Genomic DNA, 26815 nt, shown 5'->3' with positions numbered 1-26815 from the left:
AAACCAAATCTAAGAATAATAGGGGTAGAAGAAGGAAAAGAATTGCAGATCAAAGGTCCAGAAAATATATTCAACAAAATTATAGAAGAAAACTTTCCCAACCTAAAGAACAATATTCCTATGAAGGTTCAAGAAGCATACAGAACACCGAATAGATTGGATAAAAAAAAATCCCCTCTCCATATAATAATCAAAACACAAAGCATTCAGATTAAAGAAAGAGTATTAAGAGCTGCAAAGGAAAAAGGTCAAGTAACTTATAAAGGCAAACCTATCAGACTTACACCAGACTTCTCTATGGAAACCATGAAATCCAGAAGGTCCTGGATAGAGGTACTGCAGAAACTAAGGGACCATGGATGCAAGCCCAGACTACTATACCCAGCCAAGCTATTGTTCACTATCAACAGAGAAGACAAAATATTCCAGGATAAAAACAAACTTAAACAATACGTAGCTACAAATCCAGCCTTACAGAAAGTATTACAAGGAAAATCACAACCCAAGGAATCCAACATTCCCAACACTGCCTACAATAACTCAGACATCTAGCGACCCTTCACAAGCACAACTCAAAGAAGGGAAACACATACATTCTACTACCCCCCAAAAAAATAAATAAATAACCGGAGTCAACAACCACTGGTCATTAATATCACTTAATATCAATGGACTCAATTCACCTATAAAAAGGCACAGACTTAGAGATTGGATACGAAAACAGGATCCAACATTCTGCTGTTTACAAGAAACACACCTCAACCACAAAGACAGACACCTACTCAGGGTAAAGGGTTGGGAAAAGGTTTTCCAAGCAAATGGACCTAAGAAACAAGCGGGTGTGGCCATTCTAATATCTAACAAAATCAACCTCAAACTAAAATCAATCAGAAGAGACGGAGATGGACATATCATACTCATAACAGGAACAATACATCAGGAAGAAGTCTTAATCCTGAATATCTATGCCCCTAATATAAAGACACCCACTTACGTAAAAGAAACACTTCTAGAACTCAAGGCAGTCATCAAACCACACACACTAATAGTAGGAGACTTCAACACACCTCTCTCATCAATGGACAGGTCAATCAGACAGAAACCTAACAGAGAAATAGGAGAATTGTTGGAGGTATTGAATCAAATGGACTTAACAGATATCTATACAACATTCTACCCAAATAGGAAAGAATATACCTTCTTCTCTGCAGCTCATGGAACCTTCTCAAAAATTGACCATATACTCAGTAACAAAGCAAACTTCCACAGATACAAAAAAAATATTAGTAACCACCTGTGTCTTGTCAGACCACCATGGATTAAAGTTAGAATTCAACAACAATGCTACCCCCAGAAAGCCAACAAACTCATGGAAGTTGAACAGTCAACTACTAAATCACCCCTGGGTCAAGGAAGAAATAAAGAAAGAAATTAAAGTCTTCATTGATTTCAATGAAAATAAAGACACAACCTACTCAATAGTGTCCCTATGGGACACTATGAAAGCAGTGCTAAGAGGAAAGTTCATAGCACTAAGTGCCCAATTAAAGAAAATGGAGAAAGCACACATTGGAGACTTAACAGCACACTTGAAAGCTCTAGAAAAAAAAACTGATTCACCAAGGAGGAGTAGAAGACTGGAAATAATCAAACTGAGGGCTGAAATCAACAAAATAGAAACACAGAAAACAATCCAAAGAATCAATGAAACAAATGCTGGTTCTTGGAGAAAATGAACAAGATTGACAAACCCCTCTCCAAATTAATCAAACGGCAGAGAGAGAACATGCAAATTAATAAGATCAGAAATGAAAAGGGGGACATAACCACAGACACAGAGGAAATTCAGAGAATCATTAGATCTTACTACAAAAGCCTGTATGCCACAAAATTGGAAAATGTAAAAGAAATGGACATTTTTTAAAGATAAGTATCATATACCAAAGTTGAACCAAGACCAGGTGAACAATCTAAATAGACCTGTCAGTTATGAAGAATTAGAAGCCGTTATCAAAAATCTCCCTACCAAAAAAAGCCCAGGACCAGATGGTTTCAATGCAGAATTCTACCAGAACTTCCAGGAATAGCTAATACCTACACTCCTCAATGTATTTCACAATATAGAAACAGAAGAGTCATTGCCAAACTCTTTTTATGAAGCACAGTTACCTTGATACCAAAACCACACAAAGACACAACCAAGAAAGAGAAATACAGGCCTATCTCACTCATGAACATTGACGCAAAAATTCTCAATAAAATACTGGCAAACCGAATCCAAGAACACATTAGAAAAATTATCCATTATGATCAAGTGGGCTTCATCCCAGAGTTGCAGGATTGGTTCAACATACGCAAATCTTTCAATGTAATCCATCATATAGATAAACTGGAAGAAAAAAGCCATATGATCATTTCACTGGATGCTGAAAAATCTTTTGACAAAATTCAACACCCCTTTATGATAAAGGTGTTGGAGAGATTGGGGATATGTGGATCATACCTAAATATAATAAAAGCAATATATAGCGAGCCGACAGCTAACATCAAATTGAATGGAGAGAAACTCGGCCATTCCACTAAAATCAGGAACACGAGAAGGCTGTCCACTCTCTCCATACCTCTTCAATATAGTTCTTGAAGTTCTAGCAATAACAATAAGACAACATAAGGGGATCAAGGGGATTCGAATTGGAAAGGATAAAGTTAAACTTTTGTTATTTGCAGACGATATGATAGTGTACATAAGCGACCCCCAAAACTCTACCAAAGAACTCCTGCAGCTGATAAACACCTTTAGTAATGTGGCAGGATACAAGATCAACTCCAAAATATCGGTTGCCCTCCTATACACAAAGGATAAAGAAGCAGAGAGGGAAATCAGAGAAACATCACCTTTCACGATAGCCACAAATAGCATAAAATATCTTGGGGTAATTCTAACCAAGGAAGTGAAAGACCTATTTGACAAGAACTTTAAGTCTTTGAAGAAAGAAATTGAGGAGGAAACCAGAAAATGGAAAGACCTCCCCTGCTCTTGGATTGGGAGAATCAACATAGTAAAAATGGCAATTCTACCAAAAGCAATTTATATATTCAATGCAATCCCCATCAAAATCCCATCACACTTCTTCACAGACCTTGAGAGAATAATAATCAAGTTTATATGACAAAACAAAAACCCAGGATAGCCAAAACAATCTTATACAATAAAGGAACTTCTGGTGGCATTACCATCCCTGACTTCAAACTCTATCACAGAGCAACAGTATTGAAAACAGCTTGGTATTGGCATAACAACAGAGAAGTGGACCTATGGAATCGAATAGAAGACCCGGATATTAACCCACAAACCTATGAACACCTGATTTTCGACAAGGGAGCTAAAGGTATACAATGGAAGAAGGAAAGCATCTTTAACAAATGGTGCTGGCATAACTGGATGTCAACCTGTAGAAGAATGAAAGTAGATCCATATCTATTACCATGCACAAAACTCAAGTCCATATGGATTAAAGACATCAACATTAATCTGTCCACTTTGAACCCGATAGAAGAGATAGTGGGAAGTAGTCTACAAGATATAGGCACTGGAGACCACTTCCTAAGTAGAACCCCAGCAGCACAGACAATAAGAGAATCAATGAATAAATGGGACCTACTGAAACTGAGAAGCTTCTGTAAAGCAAAGGACATTGTCAGGAAGAAAAAAAGGCCACCTTCCGACTGGGAGAAGATCTTCACCAACCCCTCATCAGACAAAGGTCTGATCTCCAAAATATACAAAGAACTCAAGAAACTAGATACTAAAACTCTAATTAACCCAATTAAAAAATAGGGTACTGAACTGAACAGAGAATTCACAACAGATAAACTTCGAATGGCCAAAAGACACTTAAGGTCATGCTCAACCTCCTTAGCGATCAGGGAAATGCAAATCAAAACCACTTTGAGATACCATCTTACACCTGTCGGAATGGCAAAACTCAAAAACACCAATGATAGCATATGCTGGAGAGGACGTGGAGTGAGGGGAACACTCATCCATTGTTGGTGGGAATGCAAACTTGTGCAGCCACTGTGGAAATCAGTGTGGCAGTTTCTCAGGAAACTGGGAGTCAACCTCCCTCAGGAACCAGCAATTCCACTCTTGGGAATATACCCAAGAGATGCCCTATCATACGACAAAAGCGTTTGTTCAACTATGTTCATAGCTGCACTATTTGTAATAGCCAGAACCTGGAAACAACCTAGGTGCCCCTCAAAAGAAGAAGGGTTAAAAAAGAAATGGTTAATATATACATTAGAGTTCTACTCAGCGGTAAAAAACAATGACATCTTGAATTTTGCATGCAAACGAATGGAAATAGAAAACGCTTCACTGAGTGAGGTAACCCAGACCCAAAAAGAGGAATATGGTATGTACTCACTCAAAAGTGGATTCTAGCCATAGTTAAAGGTCTTTGAGCCTATAATTCGTGATCCTAGAGAAGCTAAATAAGAAGGTGAACCTGAAGAAAATCATATAGTTATCCTCTAGGATATTGGAAGTAGATAAGATTGCCAGGCAAACTTGGGTGCACGGGGGGTTGGGAGTGGAAGTAAGGGGAGATGGTTAGAAACAAGGGAGAGTGGCAGGATTGGGGATGGCTTGGGGGAATGGAATGTGGGGGAGGTAGGAAGAATGGATATGGGAGCAGGGAAGTATATATCTCAACTAAGGGAGCCATTTTAGGGTTTGCAAGAGATTTGATTCTAGAGGGGTTCCCAGGCCCAAGGAGAGGTCCCCAGATTGTTCCTGGGGCAGCAGAGAAGAGGGTGCCTGAACAGGCCTTGGCCCATAAACATACTGATGAATATTTTGCATATCACCATAGAACCTTCATCTGGCGATGGATGGAGATAGAGACAGAGACACATATTGGAACACTGGACTTAACTCCCTAGGTCCAAATGAGAAGCAGAAGGAGGCAGAACGTGAGCAAGAAAGGCAGGACCAGAGGGAACCTTCATCTGAAGATAGATGGAGATAGAGACGGAGACCCACATTGGAGCACTGGACTGAGCCCCCAAGGTCCAAATGAGGAGCAGAAGGAGGGGGAACATGAAAAAGGAAATCAGGACCGCGAGGGGTGCACTCATCCTCTGATACAAGGGGCTGATCTAATGAGAGCTCACCAAGGCCAGTTGGACTGGGACTAAACGAGCATGTGATCAAACCGGAGTCTCTGAATGTGGCTAACATGGGGGCTGACTGAGAAGCCATTGACAATGGCACTGGCTCTTGTTTTGTCTGCATGTACTGGCTGTTTGGGATCCTAGTCTGTTTGGATGCTCACCTCCCTAGACCTGGAGAGAGAGGGGAGTAACTTGAACTTCCCACAGGGCAGGAAACACTGACTGCTCCTAGGACTGGAGAAGGGGGAGGAGAGGGAGTGGGGGGGGAGGAGGAGAGGGAGTGGGGGTAATGGGAGGGTATGGGGAGGAGGGGAGGAAGTGAAAATTTTTATAAACAAATAAATAAATTAATTAAAAAATAGCCATTGACAAATATTCTTTTCATATCTGTCCCTGTTTCAGTTCCTATTCAGGCTTTCTGTAGGAGTTTCTGCCCTTTCTCATTATTTATGGGAACTCTATGTGGAAATAGCTTTTTCTGAAAACACCTTTCACCTTCAGAAACTGAATTTTGGCTGCATCTTGCACCCAAGTCAATAATATGCCTTGAGACCATTTAAACAATGTGCTCGTTCTGTCCTGAGTACTCGGTTGGTATAAATTTAATCTGCCTTTAAGAAACAACGTAACCAGCTTTACTATGCCTTGGATTTTACATGTAATCAGTTTTATAATCTAAGTTAACATAAGCTTTATCTTTAGATTAGGTATTCTTTCATGCCCCTGATCCAAAATAATGTATGCCATGGTAACCTTTTGCTGAAAGCAGCCAATAAGTTGAAAACAACCTTAAAGTAAACAAAGTACCCACCGTAAAGGTTGTAAGCAAGCCTTGGCTTGATAACATGTCTTTGTGGTTTTTAAATGATATTTTTATCATTAGGGTCATAAGGTAAATTTTTCCCTTGCAAACTCTGACAAAAATGATTAAGAGATTCCTCATTCCTTTCTCATGTTGTGTTTTTTGTGCAGTTCAATACATAATAAGAACATGCTAGGGACAGACAAGACAGACAGGTGGAGGACATGGAGAGAAGTGGAGAATTCAAAATTGGGTTTCCTCTAAGCTCTTCAATGACTCCTATTTCCTTGGGTGTGGCACTGACACATTCTGGGATTCTTTCTTTCATTACTTGGTAGTTTTGGTTACAAATGTCTTCTGCACTGTGCTGTCTGCTACCTCACTTTCAGTACATTTAGTTTTTATTGTTTCTTCGTGGATTTCACACATGTATCCCAGTCCCACTTACCTCTCCACCCCCTCAAATCTTCCCTCTGCCCATGGAACCTTCCCCCCAAGACAAAACAAAATCCCCAAACCAGAACCAACCAAGCAACAACAACAAAAGAGAAGACTTTCATCACGGAAGCTGTAGCGTGGCCCATTGAGTTGCACAGTTTATTTACCCTTAGTCCATTCATCTTTACTTGTAAGTGTTCTGTGCCATGAGTCATTGGTGTTGTTTAAGGCCTCTTGCTTCTGTTGCACTATCAATAATGGTCCCTCATTGGGGTTCCTCTTTCCTATCCTGTTGTTGCCCTGTGTCATGGATTTCCTGCTGTCTTGAATTTGTAGGTTTGTCCCCTTCAGAAGTTCCAATGGTTCATAGATGAGGCGGATGCTGAGGAAGGCTAACTCATCCCTGGTTGTGGGCGAGACTGGTAGCTGGGTTAGTCACTGGGCCAGCTTTCCCTCATTGTCTTTACCCAGGTGAGTAGTACATTTCAATGTGCAAAACTTTACCTTTTATGTGATGTTATCTACTTAACTTTTTACTTAGAAGATATGGGCATTACAATAAGTGGTTTAGCAAGGTTTTTCCACATAAAAAATAAAAAATCAATATGTAGCATTATAGTGATTTGTAGGCAGAGGCTGTTCACTCATTTCCAGTTGCCCATACTATTAATTAAAACACTGCTTGGCCAATCACTTAGATGTATTGCTAGCTAGCTCTTATATTTTAAATTGACCCATCTCTATTAATCTGTGCATTACCATGAGGTAGTGGCTTACCATCATGGTTCTGGCACATTCCCATGAGCATCTTTTTCCTTCAGCAGCTACTTGGCATCTCTCTGACTCTGCCTACTCTCTCTATATATACATCTCTTCCAACCAGACTATATTCTGACCTGCTATAGGCTGAAGCAGCTTCTTTTATTAACCAATGGTAGTAAAACAGATTCACATGTATACAGAGGGAAATCCTAAATCAGTGACTTATAGTTTAATAGTTATTTTCATATAGATTTTGAGTCATTTGTTGAGTAATCTGCCATTTCTACCAAATTTTCAGTATCAGTTTAACATTAGAATACTGTTTATATTCATATTTGTCGGTTTGCCACTGAACTCAAGTATGATTTACTCATTCATTTTTCCCTTTTAGGGTAATTTCTCATTATTTTATTATTATAGCACATCTAAACATCTAGTATAATAGACAGATCCTCACTGTTCTCTTTCTCCAAGATAAAATATATAAAGTGTATCATCACTTAGATACTTTTAAGCACTCTGCGGTAGTACTAACAATATGTATATTGTGTAGTTATCACCACTCCCGTACAGAACTCTTCATTTTGCAATGTTTTATGTGGATTGCGGTGTTTGTGATTGGGCCATTTAGCTATCTTCAACGTTTATCTACCCATGACCAGCTTTTATTTTTTTTTATTAAGACTGAGTATATTCAATTCTATACACAGGGCACATATTGCATAAATGTTCACCTCTATCTGGAATATACTATGCATATTGTTTCTATGAATACAAATGTAGAAACTCTCTTAAAGAAACAGTTCCCTACCTTTGAGTATATGTCCAGGAAAACTGTGAGTCAAACTGGCAATGTTAAGGTGCTGTGAGAATTCAATATTATTCCCAGAGAGGCCGTGCCCATCTATAGTCTGACCAGTGGCACACAGGGATTCCGTTTCCTCTACTTGCTTACCAACATGTGGTATTTCTGTTTTCCTGAGTTGGGGTGCTCATTCTACTGAATACAAAATGTGATTTCATTTCTACTTGTTGTCTTATTTATTTTGACTTTCATATCCCTGGGAATCACTGATATTAGACAAATTTCTACGTGCTTATTGGGTCATTTGGATGTCTTTTCAGATCTGTTTTAAATTTTTGTTGTTTGAACAATCATGTTTTATTAGTTTTAGAAAAATTATCTACATATCAATATCTTAAATGTATAGATTGAAAATATACCCTCACTCCACAGGTCACATTTTTTAGTATGTAATAATATGATACGCATTTTAAAAATGCTGTTTCTTTTCTTTTTCCTTTTTTGATCTATTTTTGAATGTGTTCTTGGCATTAATTCCAAGAAATCAGCCTAGTTGGTAATGGAATTTTTGCTCTATGTTTTCTTCTTTCAGTTTTACGGTTTTTAGTTTTATTTCTAGGCTGTAGATGCATTTTGAGTAATTTTCTCTGCATGGCTTTAGGTAAAGGTCCAACTTCCTTATTTTCCGTAAATAGCATGTTGCTTGATGGTGTTGTTTTAACCATTCTGCTCATCTTTTTCTTTTCTTTGGAGAGCTTAATATAAAGGTAATTTTAAAATTTTTTTCTCTAAGATTTTATATCTACACCCAACTTACTTGCTCCCCACAAGATTTGTTTATGCCATTTTGACATTTTCTTTCTATTTGCCTTTTCTGAACACTTACAGTTTTCAGTAATTATTGTGTTATTTTTGCTCTGTTTTGTATAATTTCTATAGCGAAGCACTTAAGTTCTTTTCCCTTTGTGTACATTCTTTGGGAACTTTTTGTGAATATCATTTAATCTTGGGAAGCTCCAACACTGTAGTCTGAGTTTGTACAAACTTCACTTTCAGAGAGCACAAAAGGTCTAACACTTTTAATATCTCCAGTCTCATTCTTTTCAGTTTCTTGTGTCACAAAACTAAACGATTACTCTGAAAATATGCCATCTTACCTTATTAATTTCAGTATCTTCCAGTTTATGTAGAATTCCTTTGGACCGGAAAGCCTTGACAATTTCTCTAGCCATATTGAGCATGACATTAATCTCCTCCTTGGTTTTCATAGTGACAGAAATTTCTGGATGATCATACTCTAAGTAGCCTGAGGAACAATGCAATATTTTCAGGTAAAATGAGAAATAGCCTTAAGTGTTTTGTGAGGCTAAGGAGCTAACCCTTCTCCTCTAAGTCAGCAAAGTTCAACCTTCACCACAGGGGCATGGATCCCACTCTCAGGCCTGCTCCATCAATCAATCCCTCATCAGCAGATTCTGGAATTTTCTTGGATACACAACACTTGGGCTAACCTCATAGAAAAAAGGATAGAAAGCCCTCCCTATAACCTATGAATGGTTACACTGGCCTGCTGTCTCTGGGTTCTGCCAACATGCTTGGGGTCACGTGTCTGGTGTTCAGATCCACTTTCTTGTCCAATTTAAAACAGGACTTTTGACTATATACTATATGTTCAGCTGTGGTATCTGATTAAGTCCTACAGCTTTTCCTGGGTTATTTTCCTCATGTCCTGTTGGGGAATCGAGAAGACACATCCATCTGTACCTTTGTACTTCACTTCTCTGCTTTCTGGGATACCCATGTAAACATCACCCACTCACATGGGACATATGGGCTTTCCCTTGGACTTGACCTCTTCTCTGCCCTGTGACTAGTTGCCCTACAGCTCTCTCAAGCTTCATGTTCAGGTTTTCTTTGCTGCCTTCCACTTCCTGCAAACCCCTGTCTTCATGTGTGAGCACTGTGTTTTCACATGACAGCACTATGTCTTCACGTGTGAGCACTGTTTTCACATGTCAGCACTATGTCTTCACATGTGAGCACTGTGTTTTCACATGTGAGCACTGTGTCTTCACATGTGAACACTCTTTTCACATGTTTTTGTCTTCACATGTCAATGCTAAGTCTTCACACGTGAACACTGTTTTCACATGTCAGCTCTATGTCTTCACATGTGAGAACTATGTCTTCATATGTCAGCATTATGTCTTCACAAGTGAGTACTATGTTTTAACATGTGAGCACTGTGTTTCACATGTGAGCACTGTGTTTTCAGCATGTTCGTTCCACTCAGGATTTGTCCTCTACCAGAAGTACCACCTGGCATGACTCAGAGACGATGCTCTTGCCAGGTGGGCATTGAGCCTTCCGTGCTCCTCAGAGAAATCCTCATGTCTCTGTTCTGATATAATCCATAAATCCTGAATCTCTCTATGGCAATATTCTTTGAGTCGCTCAGAAAGGTACAAGATATATCTGGTTTGGAAGAGATGAAGATTGATAAAGCCACAAATGATATAAAGAATCATGATGTGGTAATGTGGATTGTTTGAACACGCATTAAAAACCTTTATTGTGTCAGGGAGAGAGAAAATGTAATTAGTAATACTATTCTAATATATTTATTATATCCTAATATACCTTTACAGTAATATTACACACACTAGAAAGCACAATCCTGTGGGTTGTTTAAGTTTACCATTTTACTACTAAGAATTATGGTTTTGGGGATAGAGATGGCTCAGTGGTTACGGATACTTACTGTTCTTGAAGAAGACCAGTGATCAGTTCCCAGAACCCAAATGAAGGCTCACAACTGTCCAACTCCAGTTCCAGGGAATTCTACACCATTTTTTTTTTGCCTCTTGTGGAAGTTCATGGATATGGTACACAGGCATGCATGTAGACAAAACGCTCATACACATTTAATAAAAAACAAACATTTATGAGAAAAAGTAGGTTTCTTTGTAGATTTTTGATTCTAAAACCCACTGCTTTTCTGAAGCTGCCATGGTAAAAGAGGGTTAAGTTGCACGTTTAGAGGGAAGTACCTACCGAGCTCTTTCATAGCATGTTCCATGTTCCTCACTTCCCGCTTTAACAGTATCTATTGAACAAAAAAGATGTTGTCTCTGTTAGAAACATAAGCCATTACAAAAGAGCTTTACATTTGTAACTGATTTTTAATCTAGTGGGATAACTTTATTAAAAAGCACAAAGGAGGATCTGGAGAGATGCCTCAGCTGTTAAGAGGACCTGGGTTCAATTCTCAGAGCCCACAAAGCAGCTCACAACTGTCCCTAAGTCTGGTTCTTCTGACCTCCATGAGAACCCGGCACCCACATTGTGCACAGACATACACATATGCAAAACACATACACATTAAAGAGAAATAAATATTTTTATGCATGATGAAGAATGTCTTAAGGGTCAGAACAGGATTTGGTCAATGTGCTTTCAAATTAGAGACACAGGGGTGGTTTTCAATCTCATAGGCATAGGAAATTAGACCAAAGTGTATGAGAACTGAAATCATAACAAACGTTGGCTGATATTTTAGAAACCCAAGTCCTTTATATCCTATTGTTTGCCCTCTTAACTCCCCTTGCTAGATATTAATCATGAGAGATGGTGAGCAAACTTAGGAAAATTGGCTTACAGTTGCAGGTAACAGAGAGGAGAAATGTTGTTCATGTGTTCTACCATGAGATGGGTGTACAATATTTTTACCGTGCTTGTGGCATATAAAATTTGGCATTCGAGTGTTACAAATTACGTTAAAAGGCAAATACTGAATTCCACCTAGATGTCAAACTTCTAGGTATGTACAGACATTAATATGCTTCAAACTAAGAATGAAAAGAAAAAGAAAAGGAATTTAGGTCTAAGGGCGTCTTTGCCCCCTACTTGTTGTGGCAGTGTAGGTATGATCAAGCAAATCTCTCTTGGTCCTATTTCTCATCAGCAAGAGAGCATGTGACTAGGCACATGAAGGTAACTCTTGTTTTCCTTACTCCTTTCTGTCTGCTGCACCACTGGCCTCTATTTCCCTTACTTTTTATTTGGGTCAAAACCAGAAAATGGAAAGAAAAGGAAAGATTTTTGGAGCATGATGAGGAAGCTCTGCTCAGCTCTGTGGTCACTCCTCCTCCCACTGTTTCCTGAATGATCCTAGGAAAGAGTTGGGCACTGTGCATGGATACAAAGGCCCCTCCCAAGACCCTCCTTGTGTGCTAAATGGCACAAGCTTTCTAGTTATAGAAGGTAAGTGATGTAGTAACAGAAAGAGACCAGCAGCTCAGGAGTTAGCGACTACACCTGTGTGTAAAGACACCGACCACGGCATGTGATGGCAGCAGGGCAGTGAAGTGAGTGAAGGGTTCTCCTCATGCTTGGCTTTTCTCTCACCTGTTTGACTTGTTTGGAACTTGCAATGTGGTCGATTATATTCAGCACATCTATTTCCCCTTGGACATAGCCTTTTAGTATAGAATACTGGAAGGATATCTGATGGCTCATCCTTTTGTCTATTATTTGCAGCAGCTTTGGGGTTATGAGCTAAAAAGAAGACTGTTATTAAATACTAACCGCGTATTTTTTTGTTTATGTTCAGCTTGGTTTGGCCATTGCTTTCTCTGATTCGTGCTAGTGGTGCAAGATGTGAGCCCTTAGCTTCTGCTCCAGCTGTCATACCCCCTGCCCAGGACAGACTTTTGTTCCTGTGAAACCCAAATAAACAGTTTCTTCTATAAGTCTCCTTGGCCACAGTGTTTGATCACATCTGCAGGAAAGTAACTGCTGTGCTGCTACTTTGTACCCATCCTGCTCTATGACATAGGAATGTGTCCATTCCGTGCCATTTCCTCGGGCAGCTTGCCAGCTCCTCATCTATTTAGTAGACGCTGTATACCTCACATTAGAAAAAAATGAGCTATAAACTTTGGAATACTGTAGACTTGCTGTCCTCAGATTACATTGTATACGACGGTTATTGTACATTGTCTCACAGAAGACTACAAAAGCAGATGCTAATAATTGTCTACTTTAGACCTCATAGGTCTAGGTCTCAGTAGCAAAAGCTCTTTTTCGGTATGATGTATAATCTATGCTGTATAAGAAAGACATAAATGTTGTATGACTGTTTCCCTACCCATACATCCTCATATGGCGTATCATGGAATAACTTTCCAATCACTTATATAGTCATACAAGAAACAAGTGACTGCCATTATACATGTGAAAGCAACATTGTTTAGACATGTAATTTTTGATACAATAACACTAAATTTACACAATATGAAATGTGTACTATTTTAGTTCTTGATCTCTGTGGATATATACTATTGGCTTTGTCACTGTGGATTTTTTTGTGTGTGTGATTTTTTTGGATTATTTCCATTTTTTAACTCCCAGTTAACTATACAAAGAAGTATTACTTAGACTGCACTAGGATTTACATAAACATGGATTTTTTAAAAAGCCTTCTCTATTAAATGGAAAAGCTGTGATAGATGTGTATAGTTCCATGAACAAAATGGATTTATAATATAATTTGAGTATTTGAAAATTTAACTTGTTATATCTTGACATCAGCCCACCAGCAAATGTTTTCTCTGAAACCGTTGAACTGACTTTAGACTGACATTTTTACACCAAGCCCACAGAGGAAACCAAAGCCATGTCCTTGACTTGCGCTTTACCTTCAAGATGCGCGGTACACGAAGGAGTCGAACTATGTTCATGAAGACCACAGTTTCATTTAAGTCGAAATTGTAACTAATGGTGTCTGTTTCTCTAAGTATTATATCTATGATGCCAATTAAGGTAATCCCCAGCTCAAACAAGAACCAAGTGTGTGAAAAAAATTCCTTCCTCATTGCTGCCATCTGTTGAGAGACCAAGAAATTACATCGTCATATTTTTTACTTTTATTAAACAGTTTTTCCCCCATCCCCAACAAGAAGGTAAACATTATCAGTTGCTCTGCCTGTGACTCTGTATGTCAAAAATACCACCAAGGTGAAAGAAAGCACAGGATACTCCTAATGCATCCCGGAGAGAAGGAAAACTGCTAAGACTGTTGATGTAGGCTCAACTGTACAGCACGGGTATAGATGAAAGACACATTTTTCAGATACACTGGGGTTGTCACGAGACAGCAGTTGGGGGCAAGACAGATACACAAGCATCTTCTATGGGTATTCCTTAATTTCAAACAGCTCTAAATGCCGAAAGAATCCTAAGGTCTCTATTTTATAATATTTAATTATATCAAGTGTGTGATGCTGAGTGGTAAAAAATCATGCACGCGCACACACGTGTGCGCGCATGCACACAAACACACACATAGAAACATATTTGTAATTCACATGAGATAGATTTTATTTAATCAGTTCAAGAGCTAAAGATTCAGTGAAATGATGTCTTCTGTTCTATTGGGTTCTGTGATGATATAAAATAAAAGTCACTTTGAATATTTTGAAAATTTAAGTGAATGTAAATATTTTATCAAAACTGCCTTGGTAATCACACCAGTGCTTTTATTTCAGTGCACTGTAAAGAAGACAGACGGCATCACACGTGGCACATGCTCAAACACGTACATTTCAGAAATACTTTTGTCTCTGATGTTTTCAAACCATGCATTCTGCCTTAGAGTATTCGAGCACAAAATAGCCTCTGTGGGTTTTGTGTGCTTTTTATTTTATTTTGGTATTTTTGTGTTATTAATTTTTGTTTGATTTTTCATCTTTTTTTTGAGGGGGTGGAGAAAATGAAGTGGTTTGGATACGGCAGTGGGTAGGATCTGGGAGAAGTTCAGGGAAAGGAAAAAATAAGATAAAAATATACTGTGTGAAAAAAAAATCTTAATCACCAAGAACAGCTGGACTGTGAGTGATGGAGCATGTGATCAATCCGGACTCTCTGAATGTGGCTAACAATGAGGGCTGACTGAGAAGCCAAGGACAATGGCACTGGGTTTTGATTCTACTGCATGTACTGGCTTTGTGGGAGCCTAGTCTGTTTGGATGCTCACCTTCCTAGACCTGGATGGAGGGGGGAGGACCTTGGATTTCCCACAGGGCAGGAAACCCTGACTGCTCTTTGGACTGGCGAGGGAAGGGGAGGAGTAGTGGGGGGAGGAGGAGGGAAAATGGAGGAGCTGGAAATTTTTAATAAAAAACAAAAAATTTGCTGAAAAACTCTTAAAAAACCATTACTAGTACACTTTAAACTCAACTCTGCATCATTTTGACCTGCAACATTTTATTTTGGCAATTGCAGAGTCAGTGCTTAAAGCATCCATATTTTCTGATGCTGCTCTCAACATCACCTTTATAACTTAAATTTGTGAACTCTGAGAAGACACAGAGAAGCTCACAATACTCCCTGAGAAAACTCTAGCTGATGTGGACACGGGTCTCCCATAACACACTCATAGACACAGATTTTAGATTACCTTAAGTAGAGCCTCTAGAATGTAAAAGGTAAGGAAATAGTAGTTAGCACACTTTATTTCATATTCGTAGACGTCATTTATGCGGGATATCCAACAGATTATCATAGGAAATATGTTCATTAATACAGCAAGGTATCCAATGTACTCAAATTCATCTGTAAAGACTATTTTATAGCATACATGAAGAAAGAAGTATCTGCAAAAATTGAAAAGAAAAGACAATTTTATCTGAAAAAAAATAATTACATGAAATGTTTTTCTTTTATTTGATCAGTTCTTTTTAAGTTAATGGAAGCCAGAGGGCTCTGCTGAATTCTAGGTAATAGCCTCACTAGCTGACTACTAGGATCTTGAACAAATCTGATGATTAGTAAGTGAATTTTTTTTGAAGTTTCAGTGGGGACTCCTGGTGTGGGAAAATCAAGCTCTTCCTAGAAGTCACAAATTTTTTTTAGCAACAATTCTCGTGACAAGGGCGGGCTCCCTTCCTATGAACTGTTGGCATGGAGTTCCTTCACAACCCCCAAACAATAAAGGCAATTTCTACTGCTGTTGCTGGCCTTTCAGAACTAGTTAGTAAGATTCAATTGCTTGACCAAATGCCTTGGTCACAGCGCACAGAGAAATCAGGCCGAAATGAAGCTGGAAGTTTCCTCCCTGCTGCCCTCGTGCTTTCAGAAGACGGCGCGACGTTGGGAAAATTGTCATCGAGTGTTTTGCTCGGCTGAGGAGACTGTGTAATAGTGCTGACTGGGCAGGCAGGATGAGCTCACCGGAGAGAAACCGTGGTCAAGTCTGTCACAGGCATGAGTGATTGACTTCTGATTGGATCTGATGCTCAGGCCACGTGAGGGAATTCATATCTACTATGGACAAGCAGTTTGTGACTGGGGAGACAGGAGGCTCTCGTGGGGAAACTCATGCTCTCTGTGTGATAAATTGGCAAGGTGAACCCACCCAAGCTACTCAAGAGTCATGTCTATGGCCATAGACATGTGCTATTGTCAACATTGACCAGAGAAGTTTCCTTGTGAATCTGTGCAGAGAATGAATGTCTGTTAAATGCCCAGTCACAAAGGGGGCATCTGTATTACCCTTTGAGAGGCTCAGAACATCCTGAAAGAAAGGACAGGAAAAAAATGCAGCAGTCAGAGACAGCAGGGAAAGCAATGCAGAACACTGACTTCCAGGTCTAACATGTCTGCTTCCTTCTTGAACTCAAAGCAGCTTTAATTGCAGAAGACCTGCAAAAGACTAGACTGTCAACATGATGCAGAGTCTAGAGTCTAGGGGCACCTCTTTCCTGTGGGCACATATGCAGTTAACAGCTGATGGGAGAACGAGAGGAACATTTTCTTTAGTGCTGTATCCACTAGTAAGTAGCAGACCACAGACCTAGCTGTTAGGAAGTCTCACTGACTTTTGCCATAACCCTAGCAATCTTTTTCTTTACAGATGTCCCAAGAACCATGTTTTCTTGTCATGGGACTGGGCATTTACAGATAATAAATGCTAAATGTAGAAGGTTTGCAGACAGAACTGTTTGGTAAGATATTAGTTAGGCCCATTGTTCTTGTACATTCCCCTTATCCAGTAATATCCTGGGATCTTTTTGAATACCAGTTTCATCCAGAAATACAAGAAAATGGAATACATCTAAGTCTCACTGGATGACATTAGCCCACCTTTGGCCCATTTTGGGGTACATAATAGCTTTCTGCTCCCTACTCTTGCATAAGGGCCCTAAAAGAAGTAACTTTTCTTTCTCTGAGTGAGTTGAAGCCTTTCCTTCATTGCACCCCTCTGTCCTGATATCTATTAAGCATTTTACTAAATCTATCAATCTCTTTGAAACCCCACTTCTTCAAAAACAAAAGTTAGGTGCAAATGGTCCGTAAACAAACTCCTACCCATGCACCTGCAAATAAATCCCCATTCATGTTCAGGTAATCAACTGTGCTGGCTAGCTTTATGTCAACTTGACACAAGATAGAGTTGTTTGAGAAGAGGAAACCTTAGCTGAGAGAATGCCTCCATCAGATTGGCCCACAGGTTCATTTTGTTGATTAATGACTGATGATAAATGTGAGAGGGCACAGCCCATCATAGGTAGTGCCACCCCTGGGCAGATGGGGTTGTGCTGTATGAAAAAGCAGATTGAGGAAGCTGCGCGTAGCCGTCAGTAAACAGCTTTCCCCACAGCCTCCATCAGTTTCTACCTCCAGCCTCCAGCCTTGAGTTCTCGACCTGACCTTTCTAGATGATGAACTACAAGCTGTAATATGAAATGAACCATCTCCTCCCCAAGTTGCTTTTGGTCATGGTGTTTCATTACAGCAACAGAAACACTAACTAAGACAACGTTAATGAAATTCATTTAGGCACACACACACACACACACACACACACACACACACACACATACATACACACACACACATACATACACACACACATACATATACACACACACATACATACACACACACAGACATACACACACATACACACATACACACACACACACACATAGATATTAAAGTAGTAAAATGACTGACTAGTTTGGAAGAAGAGTTTGGGGTGAAAAAAGAATGTAACAGTGAGAATATGTACGTGTATGAAAATTGTGTCTAATTAACACGCTAATAAGAGAATATTAAATAGAGATTTAGCACAGTAGTAGAATGTTTAGCTAGCATACACAGCATGGTAAGAAAACAAAATACCCCGGCCTACAAAATACAAACAAAATGTTATTCTTATATCTTCTTTTAAATAATATTTGCATGTATGTAAAGAATTAGATTTTAATCTACTTCAAAATAGTTTGTAAAGAATTTTGGTTATAATTTGAAAAGGAACCAACTTTCGGAAGTTATCATCACATCTCTTATTCTAGGATTGCTCACCTCGATGGAACCCCTTTATCTTTTTTAGTATTATATACCCAGTTGAGTAGTAATTTTCTAAGGAAGGAGAGGAGTTTTTTGCTTTCAGAATAATTCTTTAAGTTCTCAGGACTCATATACCTACAAATATACAGAGAAACCATTTAATGTGTTTTAAATACTTTGACATAAATCCAATGCAACACTGTCACAACACAGGAGGACTATTTTGTGCAATAATGACTAAGAAGATGTTCACAGCATAGCCCCAAGCCCTGACTTGTAGATATACAACCGTGTTGTCAGGTTCTGAGACGAGTTGAAAGGAGTCCAGACTATTAGGGATACATATACTAAGATCTAAAGGTCCAGGGGATAACAGTCAACCTTCTTTCAAATATTTGTCACCTAGATTTTTATTTTAGACACCCTCATCTGTTATGGCAATGAAGACATGATCTACTTACCATTCTTGTTCATGGAGATAAAATAAGCTATGTCGGGGGGTGGGGATAGCTGAGCAGTACATAAAACATCTATTGCACCCCACACAGGCTTCCCTTCAGGCAAAAGGGTTTTGCCTGACAAGTAATTTTTAAGTAATGACAAAAAGGTAAACGTTAACTTGGAGAGGTCAGTCTCATAAGAGACAAAAAGGCAGGTTGTCAGCACTTACCAGAAGCTGCTAAAATAGTTTTCTTTTAACTTTCACATTGGAATGGCTCCAGTCTGTGAGCAGTGGCTTGGTTTTGCTTAGCAAGCCCTCTTGATTTGATAGAGTTTATCTTTACCAGGTTCTTTCATTGTCTTTATTGAAAAGTTCACCAGGCTTTGCGTCCTACCATGTCATGTGGCTTAATTGAAGAATATTGGAACCCTGAGTACCAAGACTGACTTTGTTTTTCCTCTTGATTAGTTTCTCTCACCCTGAAATTTATGTAATTCTTTTGCTCTAGATATGTTGATCTCATTGAAAATGATGAAGCCATTCAGTTTTCCAGGATTTAATATTATAAAGCAATTACCCGGAAATTCTTCAATGTATATATAATCCGATTCATCTTTAAGCCATAAATAGTTATTGAACTAGTCTAAAATGGTTGTTACATACTACAGATAATCTGTGAAGAAATACTGATTTCTGTCCTTAAGGGTCGAGTAGATCGATGTGTTGAAAGATGTAAGTCTCCACTTCTATGACTGTTGTCATGGAGATAATTATAGGAAACTCTCCACCGACAAAACGGACATACAAACCTTTTTAACAGAATTATTATCTTAAAGAAGATCTGGAAATTTACAGGTTCTTATGAATCCTAATAATATGTGGTTCCCAGACTGCTAATTACAAAGTCATCAATCACTAAGGCAAAAACAAGACGTCCAGAGGACTGCGAGGAAATGAACACAAAGGAACCAACAGTGGGCACCAGGAAGGAGCACAGAGGGCCTGAAGGGACAATGTGGGAGGTGGTCGTGACATACGACAATTTTACTCACACACATAGGACACATATTCAGTATCCACAAATGTCAGGCCACACACCAGGTAGCTCAGGCACTTAGATTTCTGTTTCATGTGAACATGTTCACCACTGACACCTAATTTGGAGAAATAGCGTTGCTCTGAATCCCAGCTCTGCGACTTGTTAGATAAATAGCCTCAAGTAAACTAGTAAACTTTTCTGTCCTTCATGTCCTTCCAATGCATCATGAAGATAAGAGGAGCATGTCTTTTAGACTTTGGTGAGGTAAAACTAGGAAATGCGCTGAACGTGTTCTAAAGTGTGTCTGGCACTCAGCAAGAGTAAAGAATGTATCCAGAGTTACTTCACAGGGTGTCGCACAGGCCCTATGAATAGCTTCTGGTACCTTTGCAAGTCCTCTGCATCTCCTATTTTTAGACTTGCTTTTCTTACCCCAGAAAATCCCAACCTGTGGAGTTTCTGAATGACTCCAATAAAGAAATGGCAAAATCAGTTTCAACGTCACCAAGGGAAAAAGCACACACTGAAAACAAGTGTGATCAATAGCTCTCTAGCAGTGGGAATATGAGGCTACTACTCTGATATTGTCTTTAGGGTCTGGCATGCGATTTGGCATGTATTGCTACTAAATATGTGTCCCACATGTGTGAATACATTTTCACATGTCCCAACAATCTCCTCCAGTCTATTTGTGCCCCTCCCTTGTGCCCACTGATGACCCCATCTGTGTCAATTCCCTCTCAGTCCTCCGGGCATGGCTTGCTTCTGCCTTAGTGCTTGATTAAAGATTAAGAACAAATCAAGTTGGTGTTTTGCTCTCTGATGCTTTGTTTTTGTCACCTTGCCTCTCCCAGACAATGTAGTGACAATGACTTTTTTATTCAATAAAAAATTTCTGGGGTGCTCTGTATATCTGTCTTCCGTACAGAGGGCATTGCATTATTTCAAGAAGACACATCTTCCAAGATCCTTCAATTATATGGAGGTTATCCAGGCATTTGAAAGGTATGGATTTAGAGAACAAATGGATTCTGTGTTAAACATGGAAATAGTTAGATACATGGTTAGGAACACAAGTTTTAAGTAGTATATACTTTATGTTTCTTCCTGGATATATAAAGTGTCATAATGATTTGCACAGACTGGCTGGAAATGAAAACTCTTATGCTCTTGGAGAAAAGTCTGTGCTTGAACTATAATGAGTATTTATTGAACATCTGTGTTCCTTAGAGATGTGTGTGCTGCATGCGATGGATAAATCATAATTCTCTTCTCATATATAGCTTTTCTCTTTACTATATTGGGTAGCACATGTGAATGGTACATCACATTTAGGATGTATGGACACCAAATGTGTTCCATTCATGTGGGATAATGAGCCAAGTGTACATCTTTAAGTGAACTCTGAAAACGATCTTGGCATCATTTCAGCTGAATTTGAGTTTCTTTGACATTAAGGGGGAGATCCAGATCTGGGAGACATGTCTGAGCTTTGGGTAGACATAGCAACTGCACTGCATTTGAATTGTTCTCCTACTCCATAGACCTTTCATTCCCTTACTGAGGGCGACCTGAGCATGCTCCTCCAACACACCAGCTTTCCTTAGACAGTGGATCTAAGGAAATCAGTACCAGATTAAAGATATATGCGTTGTGTTAACAGAGGACATGTGGGGTCTGTCTGTGCTTCAGGAAGGTGCACTTGGAGAGATTAAGGAATACTTGGCCTCTGTTCAGAGAGGCTAAAAGGAAAACACTTCACTACAGTTTAGCTTTGCACATGGGAAGCAAAGGAAAAAAATGGTTATTTCTTTCAGAAGGTTATTGCCAAATACACCAGCCTGGAGGACTCGAGGGTGGAAAATGGAAAGGAGGAGATTTAGTTGGAGAGTGGGGTGCAAAGCAGGGAGTGGTTTGTGCATATGATACCAGATGAACAGAGGTTACAACACATAGGCATGAAAACTCCTTCACACAGTGACTGAGGGTCAAGCCCTCTCTTGGCAGCGTACTTACTCTCCCTTCTTCTCACCAAAGCTTCCAGCTGCACCTACCAACAACTGCACTGCATTCTGGGACAGAATTTCATTCCTGTACTGTCGTTGGTAGCTTGCCTGAAAGAAGTGTTGATTCAAATTATTACATGCTTTGGGCACAATGACAACTTATTACCTCCTTAATAGAAAAAAAATGTATGATAAAGAAGTCAAACTCCCCAAATGACCTAACATGCTTGCAGAAAGAATCTTTCTACAGAATCTGGGTCACTATGTCAACAAAGCGTAGATCTGGGCCTTGGGTAGAATAACCCACTTCTGCAGGAAACTCTGGAACTGCTAGTCCTTGCCCATGATTTCAAAAAGTAGAGTTCTATGAAAAATAACTCTGTGGTTGCTACAAATTGTGTGTCACTGAGAAATTCTTGGTGGATATTAGAATTTAATTTAGTAATTAAAGTGACCTTGGTTAGTCTTTTTTTTAAGTCTATGTTTCCAAATATTCCACAACACAACTCTGCTGGCTCCTATCTATTAGATGATATAGTCACCCCTTCACTTTGTTTATTGATGACCTGCTGAGCTTCAGCGACTCTTTGAGGCTGTGCGAGCCATCACCGAATGAGTGGTACCTGACAGAAGGGAGCCGATCATGGTTGAAAATCACTGTATAGGATACATTACTAAACTAGAATGTAGAATGTGATGGAAGATTCCTGGGTCTGTAGTCAGTACTCTGTACACAACCAATGACGAAAGTACAGCATTTTTCCTCTTGGAGGGTACTAGAAGGATAAATCAACTAGTTGTAGGAATGAGGGATTTAAAAACTGCTCTTGGGGCTGGGAATTGGGTTCCATGGCTGAGTACTTGCCCAGCATGCAAGGGCCTGGGCTTCATCCTCAGCGCTATTAAAGAAAGATGTTTCAATAAAACAGCAATCTTTTTTTTAAACAGCATTAAAGAACATTAAAAAATAATTAAAATATTACCATTAGCCTTAAAGTTAAACATAGCAGTTTGTTGGGAAAAATTGATGAAACTGAAAACAATACGGACACCATGAAATCTTAGAAATGTTAATAGCAAAGTGGTTAAAAACTAAAAAAATCTAAATTTCTAAATGATTATTTTCACAAAACAGAAAAAACAACCCCAGTTTATTCTACAAAACAACTCTTCTTGAATTAATTGGTTTATATTTGTTTTATTTTGTGAAGAGTCTAGTCCATTGTGTTTGACAGATGCAAGGTTGCCTTTTTCAGGATAATGTTAGAGATCCAAGTTTATCTGAATTTGAAGCCTGCCTTCCAGGATTCTGAATGACTCTCTTGTTACATCATACTTTCTTTTCTGTGTACAACAGTAGAGAAGATATTCTTTCATTTAATCAGAACTGGTTGATATCTGAACAACTGTATCGAGTTTTGGAGATTATAAGAGGCCAGTTGGAATAGAGACTACAGAGATGAAAATGACCACGTGACAATAAACATGCAAAGAGGGATAAGGTGAAGAAGGCTGCATCCATGTGGAGCGAACTGAGGAGATTGAATCTGCCTTGAAAAAAAACAAGATTTCTTGTTTAAGAAAGCACAGCACAGAAGCCCAATATCAAAAATCAGGGATGAAACAGCAGTAATCAAATATTTGAGGGGAGAAATGAAGAAGGTACAGGGGCTGTTGATTGTAGAAATCCCATGTTGAGATAAACAGAAAGAATTGCAGTGGTCATGCAGTCATCTTAAGTCCCCTCTTGATCACATGGGGAAAATAAAGAGTAACCATGTTAAGCTCTGAGTCACCCACAAGAGTGATTAAAGAAGACTTTTAGTGGAGTCATCTGTATTTGTTTTGGGGTTCTGAAATGCTGTGTTTTCTTGAAATCAATAAAAAAATCTTGAAGTGACTTAAAACCATGGTCTTGTAAATGCTAGACTCCAATGAAATCAAAGTAAGTTGACAAACATCTAAGTGGGAAAAGATATGAATATTAGTTATAAATATATAACACTCTACTGCCTTGGTATAAATATGTTACTAACTGGGTACAGTTCTTGTATTTTAGGTCTGAAAAAAAACTCTAGAAATTAAACTATCAAATGCTTGTCTAAATCAAAACATGAGCTACCAGATCATGCTATACTTGTTCCGTAGCTGCACTGAGATGTGTGCCGCTGCTGCTGGCTATGAATGTGACCATCACAAGCTAATAGATTTACTTAGAACATTAGGAGGGCTGTGTTTGTCTGTGTGTGTGTGTGTGTGTGTGTGTGTGTGACAGAGAGAGACAGACACACACACATACACACACAGAGATTTCTTTCTTTTTTTGGTAACTTGATTGCATGATTCTTGAGTATGAGCTCTGTAGATGGTAATGGCATTTTGCAATGTCAAAAGTTTGAGCACAGCTAACTACTAAATCATTAGGAGATAAATTGTACAGATGTTTTTGGTTGGAAATGTTGAAAATATCAGCGATAAATATAATAGCCATGTTTTGAAGAATGTGTATTTAAGAGGGTATATATATATATAAAGGTGACAGTTTAAAGAGTAAAGAAATTATTGTTAGGGAGAATATAAAATTAAAGAGAAAATCATGAGAAGGAAATAAAATTGCTTTAGAACACTGAACTAAATTAATCTTTATTTCCTCAGCCATTGGTACAGGGCCTCATAAGCTATTTTTTTCTTTAAATATAAAATTATAAAAAGAATGAAAAAAGAAAAGATATGTACATATATTTACTAAAAGTTAGACTATGGTAATGCTTTTAATTAGAAATTGGTAGCTAAATAATTACTCACAGTTTATGATGAAGTTACATATGCTTTTGTTTGTTTCTTTTGAGACAGTATCTCACTGTATAGACCAGGCTGACCTGGAACCCACAGTGATTAGCCTGCCTCTGCATCTGCCTCTGCCTCTGCCTCCACAGTGCTGGGAAAAAGGCATGTGTCACCATGCCCGGCTAAATATGCTTTTTATTATGTTTAACAGGCAGAAGGAACAAAAACATTGCGCATTTCCATGTGAAAGAAGCAAAGAAGTCAGGGAAAGGTATGCAGGGAAGTAAAAGCAAAAAACCAAGAGAGATGTCAGAGATGAAGAGACTTAAGATGCCCAAATAGCCTGACTGCTTTTTCTTATAAAATACAGACATTGCTCGGAGAGGTTTAAGTGAACAAATATTGGGTTCTAACTATGCACCTCATCTTATGTTGTTCAGTATTAGACATACATTATTAGATGTATTAATAAATCATAGTTGTCGGGATTTTGCTACTTTACTAGATTTACATGGGAAGGAAAATGAACTCTTATTAAAAACTACAATTTATTCTATGTCCCTTCCTAGAGAAATTCTCCCTAGATAGCTATAGATCAATGGGGATGGGAGAGAGGGTGGGCAATGGAATGGGAGGATGAAATGGGGAGGCAGAGGAATGAGGGAGGGAAGGAGGGAGACGCAGCTAAAACTAAGGGTTATTTGAGGGGTTGTATGGAAACTTAATACAGTAGAAGTTTCTTAAAATACATACTTATGTGAAAGAAATCTAAATAGAATCACCAAATAGCAGAGGAGTCCCAACTAGAAATCATTTGCCTCCAAAAGAAACCCAAAGTGCTGGGAATGTGTTACATTTAATTGAGTTGTTGGTTAAAGAGGTTCTAAACAGCCCACCCAATTGCCAAGACTATTGGTTGCTCTGCACAAAGTCGTGGTAAAATCTTATACCTAACAAACGCTTACATAACTCAGTGAACACAGAGAAGCTGAGCCGGCTCCTACATAGAGCCTTTCTTCATCTTTACTGACTAGTGTTCATGGTCATACAAGGTACTCTGCATACCACTAGAGGCACTAGAGAGCTAACCACCAACTCACCAACCCAGCTGAAAACTCCGTGGTCTACAAGTGGTGACCTGCCTGCAAGGGAGGCTGGGGCAACAGTGGACCAAAGCTAATGGGAGTAACCAATCACTGGTAGGTTTTAAGGCCCACACCGTGAGAAGGAGCCCATTTCTGACACTGTTTGGTGGGCCGAGAATCTGAGCCTAGGTAGACCAATAGCCTAGAGGAAAACCAAATACTATTGTTCTGCTAAAACAATGTTTCTCAACCTTTCTAATGCTGAAACTCTTTAATACAGTTTCTCATATTGTGGTGAACCCCGATCATAAAACTATTTTCATTGCTACTTCATTACTATAATCTTGCTACTGTTATGAATTATAATGTAAATATATGTGTGGAGGCCAAAAAATGCAGGCCCATTTCCACCTTGTCTGCTGGTCAGAGAGTTTGGAGACTGACAGGCATAATTATACCTCCTAATTCAGGAGGTAGTTGCCTGGCTCTTTTGAAATTAAGATAGCTCAGTGCCATCCTGACAGGTGGTCAGGATATGCAAATGTACTTCTCATCCTTCTGCTGTAACTATGAGGTCACCTTGGGAAGGGCAGTCTTCAGCATATGTGACCTAGAGGACCTGAGCTACCTTAGATGACAGAATGCTAAGGATTTGATGTCTCAGAGTGATAAAGCCATTGACTGTGTGAGTTATTCTTTGTATCATGTTAATAAAGTCTTTGTTACCTTCTCCCCCAGTTTACATTGGGTAAAAAAGTTGTGGAAAAATAAATGCGGGCAAATTTCAGGACTTCAGTCACTGGAATGCCCTCCCGATACTTTCTATGTTTTATGTCTTATTATTTTTATGTGTATATTTTTATGTGTGTATTTTTATGTGTATATTCATATTCTTTGCTTATATTTCTATAATTCCCATGCCCCTACACTGGTAAGAAGTATTTTTGTTGAGGCCAGTCCTCAACATACACGCTATTCAGTGTATCTGATAGTCTACCCCTGTTAAAGGATCTTTGACCCTCCAAAGGGATTGGAGGTTGAGAATCACTGTGCTAAAGGAACAGTCCCACAAAATAACTCCTGACAACATTATTTTACAGTCACAGATCAGTGTCTTG

At 38.9% G+C, this 26815-nt stretch overlaps 1 protein-coding gene across 5 annotated transcripts in view; it reads right to left on the bottom strand.

Annotated features, from left to right (window-relative positions):
• Slc9c1 (solute carrier family 9 member C1) overlaps positions 1-26815 on the bottom strand; it is an 88180-nt gene that overhangs the window by 29783 nt on the left and 31582 nt on the right. For all 5 annotated transcript variants that reach the window (XM_087900445.1, XM_087900428.1, XM_087900432.1 and 2 more), the window contains 7 exons: positions 21836-21933; positions 18354-18473; positions 15445-15640; positions 13685-13870; positions 12393-12542; positions 11040-11091; positions 9143-9291 (listed from right to left, as the gene is read on the bottom strand). In XM_087900445.1, coding sequence (XP_087756571.1) covers positions 9143-9291; positions 11040-11091; positions 12393-12542; positions 13685-13870; positions 15445-15640; positions 18354-18473; positions 21836-21933 — 951 coding nt within the window. The remainder of the gene's footprint in view (positions 1-9142; positions 9292-11039; positions 11092-12392; positions 12543-13684; positions 13871-15444; positions 15641-18353; positions 18474-21835; positions 21934-26815) is intronic.

The sequence above is a fragment of the Myodes glareolus genome, chromosome 2 (genome assembly GCF_982192425.1).
Source record: "Myodes glareolus chromosome 2, mMyoGla1.1, whole genome shotgun sequence".
Lineage (NCBI taxonomy): Eukaryota > Metazoa > Chordata > Mammalia > Rodentia > Cricetidae > Myodes > Myodes glareolus.
Note: the sequence above shows the minus strand (reverse complement) of the source record. Positions and strands in the feature narration are given on the sequence as shown.